At 34.7% G+C, this 18,620-nt stretch overlaps 3 protein-coding genes across 10 annotated transcripts; 2 read left to right on the top strand and 1 right to left on the bottom strand.

Moving 5' to 3' along the window:
* Positions 1 to 395: 395 nt before the first annotated feature.
* On the top strand, positions 396 to 5,721 carry iqcc (IQ motif containing C). 2 transcript variants are annotated; one of them, XM_016276703.1, is made up of 6 exons: positions 396 to 446; positions 2,139 to 2,281; positions 3,637 to 3,780; positions 3,948 to 4,248; positions 4,356 to 4,477; positions 4,582 to 5,721. In XM_016276703.1, exons 2-6 carry the CDS (start codon positions 2,240 to 2,242, stop codon positions 4,618 to 4,620), a joined length of 648 nt encoding a protein of 215 aa, XP_016132189.1. In that variant the 5' UTR covers positions 396 to 446; positions 2,139 to 2,239; the 3' UTR covers positions 4,621 to 5,721. The 2 variants fall into 2 exon arrangements, with proteins under 2 accessions (XP_016132189.1, XP_016132188.1); XM_016276702.1 differs by lacking the exons at positions 396 to 446; positions 2,139 to 2,281 and adding an exon at positions 3,124 to 3,254.
* A 980-nt stretch (positions 5,722 to 6,701) lies between these two features.
* Positions 6,702 to 13,981, top strand: dcdc2b (doublecortin domain containing 2B). 7 transcript variants are annotated; one of them, XM_016276928.1, is made up of 16 exons: positions 6,702 to 6,754; positions 7,050 to 7,079; positions 7,304 to 7,414; positions 7,613 to 7,811; positions 8,709 to 8,766; positions 9,501 to 9,571; positions 9,677 to 9,808; positions 9,888 to 10,076; positions 10,590 to 10,629; positions 10,937 to 10,996; positions 12,206 to 12,383; positions 12,471 to 12,580; positions 12,646 to 12,717; positions 12,796 to 12,972; positions 13,211 to 13,306; positions 13,679 to 13,981. In XM_016276928.1, the coding sequence occupies exons 3-16, from the start codon at positions 7,333 to 7,335 to the stop codon at positions 13,787 to 13,789; spliced, it is 1,575 nt and encodes a 524-aa protein (XP_016132414.1). In that variant the 5' UTR covers positions 6,702 to 6,754; positions 7,050 to 7,079; positions 7,304 to 7,332; the 3' UTR covers positions 13,790 to 13,981. The 7 variants fall into 7 exon arrangements, with proteins under 7 accessions (XP_016132414.1, XP_016132415.1, XP_016132419.1 ...); XM_016276929.1 differs by lacking the exon at positions 7,050 to 7,079 and having other exon boundaries at positions 6,747 to 6,754; positions 7,324 to 7,414; XM_016276933.1 differs by lacking the exon at positions 6,702 to 6,754 and having other exon boundaries at positions 6,923 to 7,079; positions 9,930 to 10,076; positions 10,958 to 10,996.
* Positions 13,982 to 14,172: 191 nt separating this feature from the next.
* On the bottom strand, positions 14,173 to 16,650 carry LOC107588712 (transmembrane protein 234-like). The gene is given in 6 exon segments (XM_016276925.1): positions 14,173 to 14,419; positions 14,827 to 14,886; positions 14,889 to 14,930; positions 15,406 to 15,417; positions 15,499 to 15,553; positions 16,492 to 16,650. Coding segments are annotated over 6 exon segments (426 nt in total). The 5' UTR covers positions 16,648 to 16,650; the 3' UTR covers positions 14,173 to 14,318.
* Positions 16,651 to 18,620: the final 1,970 nt, after the last annotated feature.

Here is an 18,620-nt window from a genome sequence, read left to right as displayed (position 1 = left end):
TGCCAGAATTTTGCATTGATCTTTCAGCTTCTTAACTTCGCAGATATTGTTTATGCTCAAACAGCAACATTACACACTAACTAACGTTAAAAAAGTGAAATCGCAATGAACCACCCCTTTAAATTTCAATATTTCCAATTTTGAGTCTGAAAGCTAAATTGTATCCTCTTTGTTACATTGTTTAAATCAGGGGTGCTCAAACTCGGTCCTGGAGGGCCAGGACTCTGTCCTGCAGAGTTTAGCTCTAACTTGCCTTAACACACCTGCCTTTAAGTTTCTAGTAGGCCTAGTAAGAGCTTGATTAGCTGGTTCAGGTGATTTTAATTATGGTTGGAGTTAAACTCTTCAGGACACCGGCCCTGGTTTAAGTGGTTTATCTGGATAAATAATAATTGTTCTTACTTTTGAGATTGCATGAGTTGATTTCAAAGATTCATTCATCACTGGTAAAGGCTGACTCGTTTTTTTCATAAATTGAGATCTAGAGTTTTAGATCAACAATGTCAGAAGTGAATGAGAAGATGAACATTTACATTATCAGTCAATCATCGTAACACAATTGATTTTAGTTCATCAGTGTTCTCTGGAAAGATGTTGTAAATGGCTGTGGAGTAGCTATAAACTCACTCAGGACTGTTTGAAATCAGTGATCTTAGTGCCTCTTCTCAGTGTCTAGATTACATTGATTGTTTCACTGTAAGGTTTTCATGAGACTCTCTGAATGATGGAACTGGATCTTTTTGTAGATGTTTGTACATTAAAATAGACGTACACTTATTTAAAATAATGTTATATACATTGTTTGTAAACTAGTGTTTTAAATAGCTATTTAATGTTGATCTAGGAACAATTATGATAGAAGTTGTTTGTTATTCTTGGTGGCACTGATGGAAGTGTACAGTATTTGTGTGTTATCTTTGCATAAACTAAAGCGAAAACATAATGGAGTCAGGCATTTCAAATTTCAGGTTCTAAAAAGTTGACATCCAGTGGGTAATTCTAGAATTAGAAATGAATTGATTATAGAATTCCTCCATTTCTTGGAGCACAAGACTGCATTTAAACCTTGTATATTTGCAGTCTCTACCCCAAAGCACAAAAGGACAGAGTACAGTAACATCTAGTACAGGTCAGAAAGTTCTGACAAGCCGCAGTGGATGACAAAACTACTGGAGAAAAAACAACTGTGACATAGTCCATAATACATAGTAAACCCTCACTAACGTCTCTATAAAAGCCAGTCCTCCCATTTTACACCAGTTTCAGTGATAAACCATCAGCACAACATGGACAGGTTTGAGGAAAAGCTAATTATCTACACCAGTTTGAATTTTTATATTTCTTGATGCAGTAATATCACTTTACAGCTGACCTCTGCTAAGCCTACCTCCAAATATTTGAACTGAGAGTCAGTACTGTTGCCTTGAGGGGAGGTCTGTTTAAATTGATATCAGATTGATTCGTGGCATGTTCTGATCCTGCATCAGCATGTACAGGCCAGTTTCTCTTCCCTCACTGCCTGAGTGTGAAGCATTAAGAGTCATTTAAAAAATGGCATTTGTATGCTTTGTGTATTTCAAAAAGAAAATATTTGTGCTTTGCTTTTTGTCCATGTCTTGTTTTGTTTAAGAATGCATATAAACTATTTTCTATTTGTGTGCTTTAAGTAATAAAACTTAATGCAACAATTCACTCACTTTGACTTTGGACTTTTTGTGCAATTATGGGACATAGCAGGTTGTTGAATAAAAGTCACAGAAGTTGGATTATTTATTTTTTTTTAAACAAATGTTACAAATAATTAAAAGGATATTGCAAAAGATTAAAAATGATGATAGGAAAAGTTTTGTTTTATTTAAAGCATTTTGGTTGGACAAAGGAAACATGAAGAAACACCTGAAATATTTTTTAAATAATTTGTTAGTTTCCTTGTTAGGTTAGAAGTTTAGAAGCACCAAGAGACATGGCAATGCACTCAAACCAAAGTAGTGTTTGTTGTTTTATTATTTAACTATTTTTAACAATTTGTGCTATAAGAAGACCAAACTAAATAAAAAGCCTAATATTTTATCCAATAAATTAAAACATGTTGTAGAGTGATTAATGGTACTGCATTACAGCAAATCTTTTTCAAACAGCGGGTGGCGGTACCGAGCTGCAGGCGAATCTGTTCCTCGATCTGTTTACAGGAGAAGAAATACACAGTGTGTGTCGGTGTCAACAAAAACAAAGCGGCGCTATGAACGAACAGAAATGGATACAGACGTTAACTCGATTTCAGGTATTTATTTATTTTTTCATTATCATTGGAGATCCTCAAGTGTGCATGTATTTTTGTAAATATTGTATAAGTAAATGACTTTGCCCTGTGTCGGAAAAGAACCTGGGTACGTTGACAGTTTGTGTTTGTTTAAACTTTACAACCAGCAAGTTCATTGTTTTAATTTGTTTATAAAATTGTTGGAGTTTATCTGATTTTCCTTAGTCCTGAGGTGTCTGTTTTTTTTCAATCAATTCATTTTTTTCTCTTTTCAATTTAATAGATTGCTATGAAATTTGCTTTTGTCAACGCTTCTGTTTTTTGTGCTTTATAATCGTTTAAGAATGCATATAAACTATTTTCTATTTGTGTGCTTTAAGTAATAAAACTTAATGCAACAATTCACTCACTTTGACTTTGGACTTTTTGTGCAATTATGGGACATAGCAGGTTGTTGAATAAAAGTCACAGAAGTTGGATTATTTATTTTTTTTTAAACAAATGTTACAAATAATTAAAAGGATATTGCAAAAGATTAAAAATGATGATAGGAAAAGTTTTGTTTTATTTAAAGCATTTTGGTTGGACAAAGGAAACATGAAGAAACACCTGAAATATTTTTTAAATAATTTGTTAGTTTCCTTGTTAGGTTAGAAGTTTAGAAGCACCAAGAGACATGGCAATGCACTCAAACCAAAGTAGTGTTTGTTGTTTTATTATTTAACTATTTTTAACAATTTGTGCTATAAGAAGACCAAACTAAATAAAAAGCCTAATATTTTATCCAATAAATTAAAACATGTTGTAGAGTGATTAATGGTACTGCATTACAGCAAATCTCTTTCAAACAGCGGGTGGCGGTACTGAGCTGCAGGCGAATCTGTTCCTCGATCTGTTTACAGGAGAAGAAATACACAGTGTGTGTCGGTGTCAACAAAAACAAAGCGGCGCTATGAACGAACAGAAATGGATACAGACGTTAACTCGATTTCAGGTATTATTATTATTTTTTTATTATCATTGGAGATCCTCAAGTGTGCATGTATTTTTGTAAATATTGTATAAGTAAATGACTTTGCCCTGTGTCGGAAAAGAACCTGGGTACGTTGACAGTTTGTGTTTGTTTAAACTTTACAACCAGCAAGTTCATTGTTTTAATTTGTTTATAAAATTGTTGGAGTTTATCTGATTTTCCTTAGTCCTGAGGTGTCTGTTTTTTTTCAATCAATTCATTTTTTTCTCTTTTCAATTTAATAGATTGCTATGAAATTTGCTTTTGTCAACGCTTCTGTTTTTTGTGCTTTATAATCAACATGACTAGAACTTAGTTTAGTCGCAGTATCAGGAAAGTAAAGCTAATATTGCGTCCTCTCCAGGCTCAGTGTCGTGGTTATGCGATGAGGAAAGGTCTGAGTTTGGGTCGGACTCAGTTTGAAGAGATAGTGCGAGAGATTGATGGAGGATTGGATCACCTGCAGTGGAGAGGAAACATCATTCCCAGACCTCACTTCACTGACACTGTGAGCCTCTCTGCCATTGCCCATATCTCATTATTTTAAAACATCATAAGCTGTTTATTTGTTACTCGTAGAAAGTATGCTTTAAAGTTCCATTATCACTTTAAACATTTTTTTTAGATAATGTCTTGATGCTGCATAATGATAGATGTGTATAATGTAATCTACAGGAAAGCCTATTGCTGCAGTATGAACGTTCCAGGTTTCAATCCCATGACCTTCTGGATGATTCCGAGATGGAACGGAAGACAGAGAATGAGGGCAGTGAGAAATCTCTCCCACAGTCTGAAATCCAGGTACCGGAGAAAGACGAAGCTACTGAAACAGCTAGCAGAGACACTTCCACATCTGTGGATGGTATTGTGGACAAGAGAGGAGAGAATGTGGTCATACAAAACCTGATGGATGATTCTACTGCACTTTGCAGTATCGTGAATTCAGATGTCAGCCTCAGCAACTTATTGCAGACAGGTGCTTTGAGAAGAGATTTTGACACAAAAAGGATACAGAAGTTTTTTAAAAACAGACGGGACTTGTTTGAGACACTTATGTGGTTTTGTTTTGTTTTGTTTTGGCAGGACCAAATTTGCATTCAGTTTTTGAAGAGACGGTACATACTCCTGACTCTCTGAAGCAGCAGCGGAGCACTTTAGCCATGGAGTTGCTGTGGATCCAACAAGCCATCAGTAGCAGAAAGAAAGTGAGAAAACGTTAGAATTTTTAGCATTAATGTTTATATGTATGTATCTATGTCTCTCTGTGTGTTTTAGTCTATAAACATATTCTGCTCTGCTTCTTTTGTAGTATCTTACCCTCAAACAGAGAATGGATGTGCCACACTGATACTGGAGCAGTTCTGAAGCTGTATTATTATTATTATTATTATTATGTGTTAGTCTATCATTTACGGCACAGAATGTTTGAGAATTGTAAATTATATTTATTTATAAGCTTATGTAGTCCATACACAGGTTTGTGTTAAAGAAGATTTTTATTTTTGTACAAATGGCATTTCAGAAATAAATATATGCACATACACATTAATTTTTCTGTATCACAAAAAACCATACTGTTCGATCCTGGATGGACCACAAAGACTCCCACAACTTAATCTTACAGTTCAGTCAATGTAGTAACATATCAATTTATTACTGACATTATATTTGAACTGTATAACCGCATGAGAACGGACCTCTTGGTGTTGCCTGGTTTCTTTCAAGGTTTTTTCCTCCATTTTCCAAATTCAATGTTTTTCTTGGCTTGCTAGAGCTGCATTTGGCTTGCACACCAGGGTACTGAATATTATATAGATTACTACGAACAATGTGTTATGTATAAGTAGTATTATGCCATGTCTTCCAATTAACCCCTTAGTTTAGCTACAATTTATGGGTGGGTGATATAATCAGTATTTTAACCCTATCTTTAATATGCACAATTCATAGTTTATATCGTCGCATAATACGCTATATTATTGCCTAGCTATATATTTAAAGATGGATATGACCTAGTACATTTACTTTACATGTACACAAACAGTATACGCACATAAAGCGATAAACTATACAGCAAATTTCGGCTGGGTGATTGTTTATATCGTCCATAAATGTAAACTGTTATTGCACTGCTCGATATACGAAGTTGGATGTATACAGTAATCCAACTTTATCCACATGCATAGGCTGCTGTACATTCACGAAGCGATATGCAGTATATAGCAAATTCTAAGTGTTTGATTGTTCATATCAGCATAGGCCTAAACTGTTATCACCCAGCTCGAATCCGCCAAATCCGACTATAGATATTATAAACATGTATGTTAGCCTGCTTTGCTTTCAGTTGTGAAGAGCTATACAAATAAAATTAATTAAACTTGACAACATACAATCCACAAAATGATATTATAATTGAATTTAACAAACTTGACCCGTTTAATCCCAAATTTTTCCCAGACATGAAAATATCCAAATGATGTGTCATTAGTAACCCTTTGAAATAATTATTTTTTGAAAAATCTTTGGAAAAGTGTGTGAAACATTATGTTTTATGGTCGGTCACAATTGTGACCGGTGGGATAATGTGTAGCCTATACTGAATTTACATTATTCTAAAGTAAAAAATGTCTTTATATATCTTAGCCCAGCTATTTTAAACTGTTTGATCACATTCTAGGGTTACTGTTGTGCATAAAAAACCCTTATACAACATTGATAGGAATACTGAGATAAAAAAATACAAACATCAAACATATTTCAAAATTTTTATATCAGTGCTACCAGTACTACAGCATCAATATTGTAACTTTTTTTGCAAACAGAAAATAAACTGCTCTGGTCATGTGACAATGTGCACTAACCATGTGAAACTGCACATATTAAATTGAGACCCTTTATTTTTTCTATATTTGCAGAAAGTGTACTAAAACATAAGTCAGTAAGGTTTTTAGAGCTTTATCAATGAAATTTTTTTTTACATTTAAATGTTGCTGCTGGCCGTTTTTGACTAAATGTCACAGAATTTCTGACTTGCTGTTTTATATTTATTGCAAATGATAAAGGCTGTTTTTCTTCTTTATCGCTTAACAGGTTCTTTGTGTCCCTGTGTTTAAATGTTTCTGTTGTCGGTGGGTGATGATAAGGGGCATAATTCACTAAAGATACTTCAAACAAACACCATATTTTCATTTTGAATGTCAAATTTTCAAAACCAATTTATTTAGCCTATTCAAGTAAAATAAAGTGATTAATTTTCATTTCTTGAGAAATAGAGGTGATGTTGTCTAGATCAGTGCTCCTGGAGGCACCCCAACACTGCATGTTTTGCATGTCTCCTTAATCAAACACACCTGATTCAGGTCATCAGCTCATTAGTAGAGACTCCAAGACCTGAAACTGGTGTGTGAGAGAAAGGAGACATGCAAAATGTGCAGTCTTGGGGTGCCTTCAGGACCAGGGTTGGGACCACTGGTCTAGATTACGTAATTAATCATTTGCCCTCTCTACTCTAACCCTCTTCCCCTCCCTCACCTTCTCTGTGGTGTTGTTGCCGCCATAGTTAGCAATGCTGCCATGGCAACCAGGAAACACTCCTGTGTGTGTGTGTGTGTGTGTGTGTGTGTGTGTGTGTGAGAGAGAGAGAGAGAGAGAGGGGGGGAGGGAGTCTGGGGGAGGAGTTTGAGTCTCTCACACTCAGTGCTTTAATATATTAGACATATACACTGAAAAATAATCAGCACAAATAACAGACCTGATGAACTTAGAGTTTTTCTCCAGGTGATTAACTGGATTACATACGCTGTCTCTGTAAGTATTTTTGTGAGTGTGTGTGGATTTGTACACACGTGAATGCTTGAGCTGTAAGTGAATCAATTTGTGAGTTTTTGTGCATTTAATGTGTGAATGAGGATTGGATTTGTACTTTTACAGTGTTATTAACACATTTATGGTTAAATTTTGATGGCTTAAGTAAGCTATCCTATGTAGGAGTTGCTCTCAGTTTGTGTTTTTTATTTTAATTTTTTTTACAGGTGTGTGTTAATGTGGCTAGTTTTGGATCATGGCATCCACTGGTGTCACTAGTCACCTGCCTCCAGTCAAGAGTGTAAAGGTCTACAGAAATGGAGACCCCTTCTTTTCAGGTTAGAACTGGTTCTGAAACAGTTTTGGTGGGTTGTTTTGTTGCACACATAAGGCTTAAAAATGTTACTGTATAGCCTAATTGTGTATACTGCAACATGTATTTTATTTCATCATTTTCACAGCTCTCTTGTATATGTCTGAAATGAAACTACACGTGTCTTACTTAATGTCTCTTTATGAATGTCTTTCTGGATCAGGAAGGAGATTTGTGGTAAACCAGAGGCAAATCTCCAACATGGATGCGTTTCTTAATGACATCACTCTCAGTATTGGAGCTCCGTTAGCTGTTCGAAGTCTCTATACGCCGCGCTATGGTCATCGGGTCGCAGACCTTAGTGACCTACAGCAAGGGGCACAGTATGTGGCTGCAGGGTTTGAGCGCTTTAAGAAACTAGAGTAAGTGTCAATTCATTCATAATGAGAAAAATCTAAATGATAACACTTTCCATTAAAGTTTAATGGTCTGATCTAGATGCTGAGACTCAGTGGTCCCAGTGTTTGGACACTTCAGCCACGCTTAACATTGTATGAGTCAGTGTTGTTGTTGTTAACTAAAACTAAAATAAAATGAAAAAATGTTTTCAGAAATTAAAATAAAATGTAAGTATAAGATTAAAAATGAAAACTTTAAAAAACTAAATGAAAATTAGAAATGGCAACTCACTGAAACAAATATGATGAAATAAAGTTGTTGTAGTACTAAATTACTAAAAGCAATTTTTTACTAAAAAAAAAGAAAACTTGTAAAAGTTACTAAAACTAAAATTAAGTTGAAAACTACTCCAACTCTGAAAATATATAATAATAGCTAATATATTCATATATCAAAATATTAATAAATATAACAGTAGATAAATAATCCTAAAATAACACTGAATCACGTGGCTTCTACAAAACAAATGGTACTGCTCATTTTATGAAATTTTTGTATCCAATTGGTCTCAGAATTATTTTTAGTAGATGTATAAGGTCAGTTTCCCTTAGTATATATGTATTATTTATGTTTTATCCTTTAAAACCTTTAAAAAGGTATCTTGCTAAGTGTGCATTAAGTATTTTTATAATTACATACATTAACGACATACCAGTTTATTTAATTACAATTAAAATCCCATTTTATAGAAAATGGCCTTTTAGAGAGGTGTTAATGTAGGGAAAATGAAAGTAGAATTTATGATCTGGCATCATGAAATTAGATTCCAGATTTATTGTTTCTGGTTGAAAAGGGTTAATATTGTGATAATGGCTAAAAGATGCATCATGTTTTTGCTTGTCTTTTCTGTATATGTTTAGTTATCTGTCTGCAGGACTGAAGAAAGGTCCACTGTGCAGAGTTGTGGAACCAGCCCAGGTATACATGTGAGAGTTCAGTGCTTCTTACTGTTTATTTGTGATTTTTTTATTATTTATTATTCAGGTTAATTGCAGATCTGTGCAATTCATCTGTAAGTCATGGTATTCTTTACATTTAGGAATAAAAAATCATACAAGATCCAGTCAGTGTGTCTTGTTTGTTATGTTGTGTTTGTTTTTTTTGTTGCTGTGGATGCTTAGCTGAAGTGTGTCACGAAGAGGAAGTGAGGGAGTGAGGGATGTTATTGTCCCTTCCAACAATAGAAGGCCAGGGGAGACACGCTGCTAGTGTTATCAGATTAGAAAGCTTGTTAGGGCAAGTTTAAGTGCCTGACCCCTTAATGCTGCACACAGAGCTGCTAAAACCACTGTTGATAATAGCCTTGAGAGCAGGGGACACTGACTCAGCATCAACACACACTGCATCTTTGATTTACGCTGATGGAAAATCACTTAGCCTGCTTATTACACAGCTCTTTGTTAAATAAATAAATGGACCTGAAATATTGAATTCCAGTTATTTTATTATGTGACAATAAAGAGGCCGCAAACGCAAAGTGATATGAGAGACATGAAGATTTGAGGGAAATTAGTTTCCTCAGAAAACGGCCAATTATACAGTTTAACTTTCATTATACAAAAACATATGACCTTAGAAATGCTGTGATTGAGTATTCTGATTGTAGTTAACATAATACATTGCTAATTAATAATATGTAACTCTTTTCCCAGGTTAAGATGCTTGTCAGGCCTAATGTGTCTGCAAAATGGAGGAAGGCCATCACTCTGCCCTTCATCATACAGTGAGAACTCAGACATTTAAATGCACACTTTTCTTCTGTTAAACCAGTTTTTCTTTTCCTTTCACAAGAGATCCAAACTTCATTCTCCTTTTCACATTCACATAGTGTATTTCGGAATGGAGACGTCCTCAGTCCTGCCATGCGTCTGATCATTCCCCGCCACATGCAGAAAAATCTAGAGCAGATTCTGAGTCTAATTTCTGAAAAAGCCATGCTTCGCACAGGAGCCGTGCGCAGGTATTCAGTCACACATACAATTTGTTTTATAATGAACTTATGAAGCATGTCATATTTATTTCCTCACACATTGTTTAAGGTTGTTTTCATTTCCACAATCAATTCACCTTTCACCTCTCAGGCTTTGCACTCTAAAGGGTTTCACAGTGACCTCCACAGAGGAGCTGGAGAGCAGGCAAAGCTATGTAGCTGTGGGAACAGAGAGGTTCAAGAAGCTTCCATATGTAGAGATACTGCTGAATAAAGCAACAGGCAACAGCGCGGACAGGTGATGTTGGTGGATAATTGGGATAGACAGTAATGTTGGGATAGACAGTAAGTTATTAAAAATTTTGGGGTCTGAAATTATTTTAAAGAAATTAATACTTTTATTATTTCTTAACAGTACTCTATTCATCAAAGAACCCTAAAAAATGTATCACAGTTTCCACGAAAGTTTAAAGCAGCACGGCCGATATCAACATAGAAATGTTTCTTTAAAGACTTATAGAAATGATTTCTTTAGGATCAGGTGGCACTGAAGACTGAAATAATGGCTGCTGAAAGTTCAGCTTGCCATCACAGGAATAAATTACATTTTAAAATATATTCAAATAGAAAAGAGTTGTTTTGACTGGTAATAATATATTGGAATATTACTGTTTTACTCTATAGCAAATAAATCTAGCCTTGGCGAGCATAAAAGACTTCTTTCAGAAACATTAAAAAGTCTTACAGACTCCAAACTTTTGAATGGTAGTGTACATATAAATAAAACAGGATCTGTCTGTCTTCACTGTAGACATTATGCAGGTGACAGAGGATTACAGAGAAGAATTGAGGTACTTTTTATTTCTAGTTGAAATGCATCTGAGAAAATTATTAGCCTTTTAACTAAAAAAATAACAAATCATAAAAATTAGCACATTTATTTGAGTAAAAAGGTGTACAAAAAAGTTTTCTGAATAAAATGTTTAATCCAAAACTTTATTTCTAAGGCTAAAGTAGATTTTTAATTTTAGACTTTTTAATGTGGTCTCAGACTTATGGACTCCACTGTATATTTAATTTTAATATGTTAGGAAAATACATTTCCATGAGACAAATTGTTCTATTGAAGTTCTTTAATGTCATGATGATCCCACTCAGAGCAGAAAGATGTTTCCTCAGGAAAGCCACAGTGACTCCACCCTGATGAATTCACCTGAGGTAAAAACCAAATACATTGTTATTTTCAATGTACATTGATATTTATATATACAGTGCCTTTGCGAAAGTATTCATTAATTCATTTTTTTAAAACATTTTATGTTGCTGCCTTATGATAAACTTCTTTAAATGCCTTTTTCCACATCAATCTACACTCCATACACCATACTGACAAAGCAAAAACAGAATTGTCACAACTTTCTTATTTCTTAAAAATAAAGTGACAAGCTTTGCTCATCAGCATTTGGCAGTTATCTGTCATTCTTCACCTCATCTGTTCACCTCTCAAGCTCTGTCAGGTTGGATGGGGGCAGATGCACATTTTCAGGTTTCTCCAGAAATATTTGATTGGGTTCAAGCTCAGGCTGTGGCTGGGCCACTCAAGGACATTCACACAGTTGTCTATAAGCCACTCTTGCTGTGTGCATAGGGTCATTGTCCTGTTGGAAGGTGAACCTTCTGCCCAGTCTGAGGTTCTGAATGCTCTGGACAGGGTTCTCAATATTTTGCTGCACTGGGCGTTTCCTCTAACGAGTCTCTCAGTCCCTGCTGCTGAAAAACAGTCCCACAGCATGAGGCTGCTACCAGCACACTTTACTTTTGGGATGGTACTCTGCAGGTGATGAGCGGAGCTGGTTTCCTTCAAACATGATGCTTAGAATTGAGGTTCATCAGACCAGAGAATCTTGTTTCTCAGAGTCTGAGGGTCGTTTAGGTGCTTTTTTTGTAAATTCCAAGTGTGTTTTCATGTGTCTTAATTGAAGAGGATTGAGTTTGGCCACACCGCCATAAAGACTGGATTGGTTAGTAATATCTACAAGCAAAATGAATGCTCCTAGGCTAAATTTCAACTGTCCCAGATAAGGGTATGAATACTTATGCAATGGAATCATTTTAGTTTTTTATTTTTAATAAATTTGCAAAGATGTAAAAAAAGTTTTTTTGCTTGACAATTATGGTGTATGGAGTGTAGATTGTTGTAAAAAACTAATTTAAAGCAGTTTAACATAAGGTAGCAACAAAACAAAATGTGAAAACAATTAAGGGGTATGAATACATTCCCAAGGCACTGTATATATATCTACTTGTTTATACTATATTTTTTGTTTTCCTGCTTCAGATCAAAGCCTTCAGATCATTGTCCCACTAGAACATGTCACAATCACAATCATCCTGTAAGCATCTTGTGTAAATGGTGTCTGCTTTCAGAGGGAAGGCAGGCGTGTGAAGTCCACAGGAGATGAGGTGGAGCGAGAGAGCTCCCCTCAGCCGGTTAAGAGGAGAGGAAGGAGAGGAGAAAGAGAAGAGAACTCTGTTTTCTACGCCAGACCTGTGAGAGTCCGCAGACACCCTCCCACAAACAGACCCCCTCCTAGAGCCGCAATAGGTGAATGCTGAATAAATAAAAAATAGTATCTCATACTGTGTCTAAAATGTAACCTTTTATTTAACTGTGTGATATTGTTTGTGTTAGATGAGCCCAGTGTGTTTAAGGCCTCTGAGAGCAGGATGAGAGAGGAGGTTCGAGGTGCTGAGGAGGTCGCAGAGGATGAAAACACAGCTGTAGAGCTTCACATTGACCAGGTACACCTCTCATCTTCTTTTGTCTCATCTCATCTCATCTTCTATAAAAATGTTTATAATTTCAGAGAGAAGCAGAAGTTGTAGAGGATGAGGAGCTTCTTGAAAGAGATCCGTTTGATACAGCCAATATAAATCACGTGAGTGTGTGAAATACACAGGAATTGAAAGTAATGATGACTCGATCATGAATTAACTCCCTGTTTGTTGTATTAAAGAGGAATTCAGCTGAACTACACAGGTCATCATCTGATCTCTCCAGTGAGAACGGAGAGAAAGAGTTCATAGTGTCTGAGAGGGAGACATGGGAAGACACGTCAGCTCCACAGAGAGAAGCACAGCAGGGATACACGTCCAGCAAAGAGTCTCAGCATGATACAAACAAACATGATGCTGTAAGACGCAGTGCATTGAGCATTGACCTTATTTTATTGCATTTTTATGTCTTATTTGTGTTTCACTTTGGCTTTAAAGTGTGTGTGTGTGTGTGTATATATATATATATTGTAGAAGATATATACATTGTAGAAGATATATTATACTATCAAATCATACAGACTGTTTTTCAGGCCTGTCATCTATGTACAGTAAAAAGCCTTGATGAGTTGAGATTTTTTCTTTGTTTAAAATTAGGAGTCATTCACACGGCATTCCAGATCTTCATCATCATCTTCATCACCCAAAGTCTCTAAACATTCCCCACGAAGTGAAGTAACACAGCAAGAACCTGTCAGTTTATAAGTTTTAAACAATATATTTAATGCATTTAATTATACATGGAAATGATGCTGTAGTGTTTTGACATTTATTTTCCCTTATATTGTCATTCATATTAAAGGCCTGATATAATGGTACACTCTCAAAAAAAGTTACCAAACTGTCACTGCTGTGGTACCTTTTCAAAAGGTACTAATATGTACCATTTAGGGGAAAATAAGGTACATAGATCTTTTTTGTACTGCCTCAGTGACAGAACTATTACAGATAGTGAAATTAGATGTGGGAGACTTACATATTTAGCTATTATTAAAATTGTGTAAATATTAACCATCTAAACATAATGTGTTGCTCTCTATGTGTGTGTGTGTGTGTGTGTATCAGACTGGGGGTTCCCATGAGGAACAGACAGACAGGGATGCTGAGCGACCTCTCCATCCTGAAGATGATGCAGAAGATAGAGACACACCTTTACAATCCACACACATTCTCTGAACATAGAGTTCACTATGAAATTGGTATCGTTTTGGTGAATGAATAGCATTTAAAATAATGTACCCTTGAAAAGTAACAGTGATCTTACAGCATGCAGAGATTCACTGAGAAGTGTTTTTATTTTTTTATTTCTTCTGTTTAACAAAATAAGACCTCTGAATGTAAAAGACATTTAAAATAAATGTATTTAAACACTGGGCACTTTAACATTATTAATACAAATCCATAAAAATATCAGTTAATAATACAATATATACAAGTATTTTGTATATTCCACAATCCACATACACTTAAAAGTTACTCTTTCCACAGTTGCATTTAAAGTGCAAAACATTTGGATTTCACCAACATGGTTCAAGTACAGATATAAAGTCATCCATCACCTCTTAGCAGAAGTTCACAGCACATACTGAAAATGAAGCAGCACAGATATTGTGTCAGATGAATATGTGTGTGTGAGGTGTGATCACATGGTTGGAGCAGATTCAGGTCCTCCTTCACCTCCCAGTCCAGTGGCAGGTTTCAAAGATCACTTGTGTTGCGGGGCTCCCGCGCCGTCTGTCTCAGAGACAGAATTCAGCATGCACACAGTCACTCCAGACATGATGAGTAACATACCCAGCACAGCTCCTACATGAGCAGAGGCAGAGAGTAGTGCTGTCAAATGATTAATCGCATCCAAAATAAAAATTTTGTATACATAATATATGTGCACTGTGTATATTTATTATGTATATATAAATACACACATGTACAGTATATATTTTGAAAATATTTACATGTATATACATATTCTTTTAAATTATATATAAATATGTTTAATATATAAACATAAAATTTTTCTTAAATATATACATGCATGTGTTTGTATTTATATATACATCATAAATATACACAGTAAACATATTATGTAAACAAAAACCCTTATTTTGGATTCGATTAATCGCGATTAATCGTTTGACAGCACTAACAGAGAGTCAAAGACCTGTGTAGCTACAGAGAGAGAAAGTGATGTTACTAGCACAGAAGCTACTTACTCTTTTCTCCAAAGTCTTCTCCAAGCAATTTACCCATTAGTAACGTGAACAGAAATGTGAGTTCACCATGGGAACAGCCAGAGACAGATCTACAAAATTCAACACTAGTGCTGGCTAATATGTGTGTGTGCTCACAAAGAGTTTAAACCTTCCTTAATATTTTGAGTAAAAAATTGTTCATGGCTGCACAGAGGTTATGGTTGAAACAGAATACTAACTGAACACTAAACAGCAAGCATATGCTGCCAACAGTTTAAATTAAAAAAGACATTTCATACTGTCGTGCTTAATTTGGCAATTGCCAACCAATCTTAGATCTTAGCAACTCTTCTTAGAAATAAAATTTTTTGTTGCATCAAGTCTTTGTGCAAAATGTTATCTTTTAGCAGCCTGATTCAAAAAAGTTTAGTGCATCACACAGTGGGCTAGTATTACAGTATTCTCTGTATTATACTGCTCATTTTTGCCAGTGTTATATGTCATTCAGATATTCCATATATACAGATAACTTGAATATTGTGCACTGTACAGTATACTACTGCATGAATCCAGCTTCAGCCTCATATATACTGTAAAAACAGTAGTATGATACTATACTACTAAGAATATAGATAGTCAATACTTAGAAACTTGTGAAGAAAAATAAACTTCTCACCTAGAAGCAAGAGTGACCAAATGATCCACTTTGGTTTAACAGAAATGGGATCAAATAAAATATATTAATTATAATTACACCAGTGTTGGGCTAGTTACTAAAAGAATGTATTACTCATTACTAGTTACCCCTTTCAAAAGTAATATTGTTTCTTTACTTATTACTTTCTGGCAACAGTAATTAGTTACACTACTAGTTACATTACTTTTTCTTCGCACCCCACAGAAGTTGTAACTGTGTATCTTCCTCCACATAAAATTGTTCTAGAATGTTACTAACAACATATTTCTGCCTCATCATTTGACCAAAATCCACACTGGATCGTAGTCAGAAGTTATTACAAACACTCAATAGTGATTAATAGTGACATTCAAGTAGAAGTGTTGTATTAATCTCATTAATTGTCATGTGTACCTTGAAGCTAATTGTTTCTCTGTTTCTCTATTTGTAATTTCTCTGTTACCCATATACAATTATATTTCATTATGTATTTTATCAAATCACATTAGTTTGTGAGAAATTATTTAATTTTCCAAAAAGATTTTTACTTATAGTAATATAATGTACCACATGCTGATCAGAGGGATGTGGGTGAGATGTAATGCCAGAGTAAAGTAAAGCCACAACTTACACAACAGTGTTCAGATCATCTTTTTTCCTGACAAAATCAATATAATGCAATATTTCTATCTGCTGAATGTAAGCTTTTCCATATTCCAAGCTTGCCTGCTGCACTGGGGACATCACATGCATGTGCGAGTCGTGAAAATTATGAAAATAAATCAATGAATTATTTGCTTGTTGGATTTTAAATCAGCGGGGTTGAGGCATCAAAAGTGACTAAGCTGTTTTATGGATGGTAACGGTAATATTATTACTGAAATCTTATTAGTAATTAGTTACACTACTAGTTACTGCCAAACACTGAATTACACACACTAAATTGATCATAAGCACTTATTATGTACGCATAAAACAACTATAAAAACACACCTTGATATTGAGAAACACAAGAATTTGACCTCAGCCAGAAACTGGAGGAGTTTGTTGTCCTTCTGAACCCCTTCAATGCCCTCTGTGCATTTTTTCATGAATGGGTTTGTGCATGTGCCTTCCCACAAGATCGCTACCAACAACAGACAAAACACTTCACCTACAGAGAACATTATTATGACAGAAATGTATATTACATACATTTAAAACAATAATAAATTAAATTTTTTGAAGCACAATATGGAGTGTCTACAGATCACCTAATTATTGTAATTATTATTTTCTGTTTACTTGATGCACAGTTCAGAAAAAGCATTCTAATGTATCTAATTTAAAGTTACTAGTACTTATTTTTTAGATACTAGTATCTTTTCCATTAAGTACTACTTATTCTTTAGGTACTAGTGCTTATTCTTTAGTACTTGTGTCTTTTGTAAAGTTACTAGTACTTATTCATTAGATACTAGTACTTATTTCAATAGTGACTAACTATTATATTGTTACTAGTAACAAATTAAACATTTTTGCCATTGACTTATATGGGGATCCGTCATTGAGATATCAACTATTCAGTTTTGACTAGTATGTATTCCACTAGTGACTAGAACTTAATTTTTATGTACTTGTAGTTATTCATTTGGTACTAATACATATTTTTTAGATACTAGTACTCATTCATTAGGTACTAGTTCCTATTAAATAGACACTAGTACTTATTCATTAGATACTACTTATTATTAGATACTAGTACTTATCTATTAGATACTAGTACTTATTCATTAGGTACTAGTACCTATTAAATCGATACTAGTACTTATTCAATAGATACTAGTACACATTTATTAGATACTAGTACTTGTTCGAAATGCTGCTAGTAAGATTTTTTTAAATTTTACTAGTAAATTTTTTAATTGAACTCTACTGTAGCCATTTGGACTAGTCATAACATAAGACGAGTAAAAAAGCAGATCTGACTAGTAAGATAAGAATTGTTACTAGTAGTAATTACAAAAGATACTAATGTCTAATAAATAACTAGTACCTAATGAATAACTACTAGTATCTATTAAATAAGTACTAGTATCTAATGAATACGTACCAGTATCTAAAAAAAGTACTAGTAGTATCTAATGAATGCTTACTAGCAATATTTAAATAGATACTAGTCACTATTGCAATAATTATTAGTCAGAAAATGAAAAGATGATATCATAAACAGAATAACTACCACTCCCTGTTCATTTGGAGATATCTTAAACCTCATTAAAAACTAGTGATAATATATTTAGAGATACCTTCATTTAAACAGATCATTACATAAACATGAGTACCTCTTCACCGTCCAATCAGAGTCCACATGGTAATACAATACATTAATATGCTGAATTAATTTGATTGTTAAATAGGGCTAACTGGCTTTGTATGTTAGCCTATCTTGCTAATTGGTTACCATGAAAACACAAGAAACGATTACAAACCTGTTGTTCAACAAAAGTATAATGACATGTTTTACTCCAAATTCACTTCATAACATCATAACATCAGCCGAGTCTTTGAAATAACTTATTTTTGTGATCTGACATGGTTTGACTTAACAGAATGAGGCATAAATCATGCCACTTTATATGATTCTATACTGTCATAAAGGCTATGTTGATTAGCATTGCATTTTAATTATACTTTATTCTTATAAAAATACCCGAGATGGCTTGAAGAACACAGATAAACCATATATTGTCGCAATCATTGTTTATTTTCTTCATGTTTCATCAGTAAAATGTCTATCTGTATGTTATTCAGCTACATCTACAGCGAAAGCTGCAGTTGCCCCTCACTGCAGAACACAAGATCCAGGGGGCGTGGTTGGATCCACATCTAGGGGGTGGAGATGGGTTTGGATCCACATCTAGGGGGTGGAGATGGGTGGGTTTAGGGATCAGGGGTGGAGACGGGTAGGTTTAGGTATATGTAAGGTGGGAGGAGTTGGATCTGGATCCAACCACGCCCCCTGGATCTTGTATTCTGCAGTGAGGACCATCTCGAAAGCTGACCCTGCGTCTCAATGTTCATATATCCATCCTAAATAGTATGTGAGATTAGAATAAGTGTGTCCCAAAGCATAGTATGTTGAAAAGAGTATGCCAAA

The sequence above is a fragment of the Sinocyclocheilus grahami genome, unplaced genomic scaffold, assembly GCF_001515645.1.
Source record: "Sinocyclocheilus grahami isolate Dianchi unplaced genomic scaffold, SAMN03320097.WGS_v1.1 scaffold106.1, whole genome shotgun sequence".
Taxonomy (NCBI): domain Eukaryota; kingdom Metazoa; phylum Chordata; class Actinopteri; order Cypriniformes; family Cyprinidae; genus Sinocyclocheilus; species Sinocyclocheilus grahami.
This window is presented reverse-complemented; position numbering and strand designations above follow the sequence as displayed.

What these genes read in the sequence shown, in the direction of transcription:
- iqcc (XM_016276703.1), top strand. Translation starts at nt 2,240, where the DNA reads ATGAACGAACAGAAATGGATACAGACGTTAACTCGATTTCAG. An exon ending in CAGCAACTTATTGCAGACAG is followed by an intron (nt 4,249 to 4,355) that starts GTGCTTTGAGAA and finishes TTGTTTTGGCAG; the next exon opens with GACCAAATTTGCATTCAGTT. An exon ending in CCATCAGTAGCAGAAAGAAA is followed by an intron (nt 4,478 to 4,581) that starts GTGAGAAAACGT and finishes CTTCTTTTGTAG; the next exon opens with TATCTTACCCTCAAACAGAG.
- dcdc2b (XM_016276928.1), top strand. Translation starts at nt 7,333, where the DNA reads ATGGCATCCACTGGTGTCACTAGTCACCTGCCTCCAGTCAAGAGTGTA. An exon ending in GATTACAGAGAAGAATTGAG is followed by an intron (nt 10,630 to 10,936) that starts GTACTTTTTATT and finishes GATCCCACTCAG; the next exon opens with AGCAGAAAGATGTTTCCTCA. An exon ending in ATACAGCCAATATAAATCAC is followed by an intron (nt 12,718 to 12,795) that starts GTGAGTGTGTGA and finishes GTTGTATTAAAG; the next exon opens with AGGAATTCAGCTGAACTACA.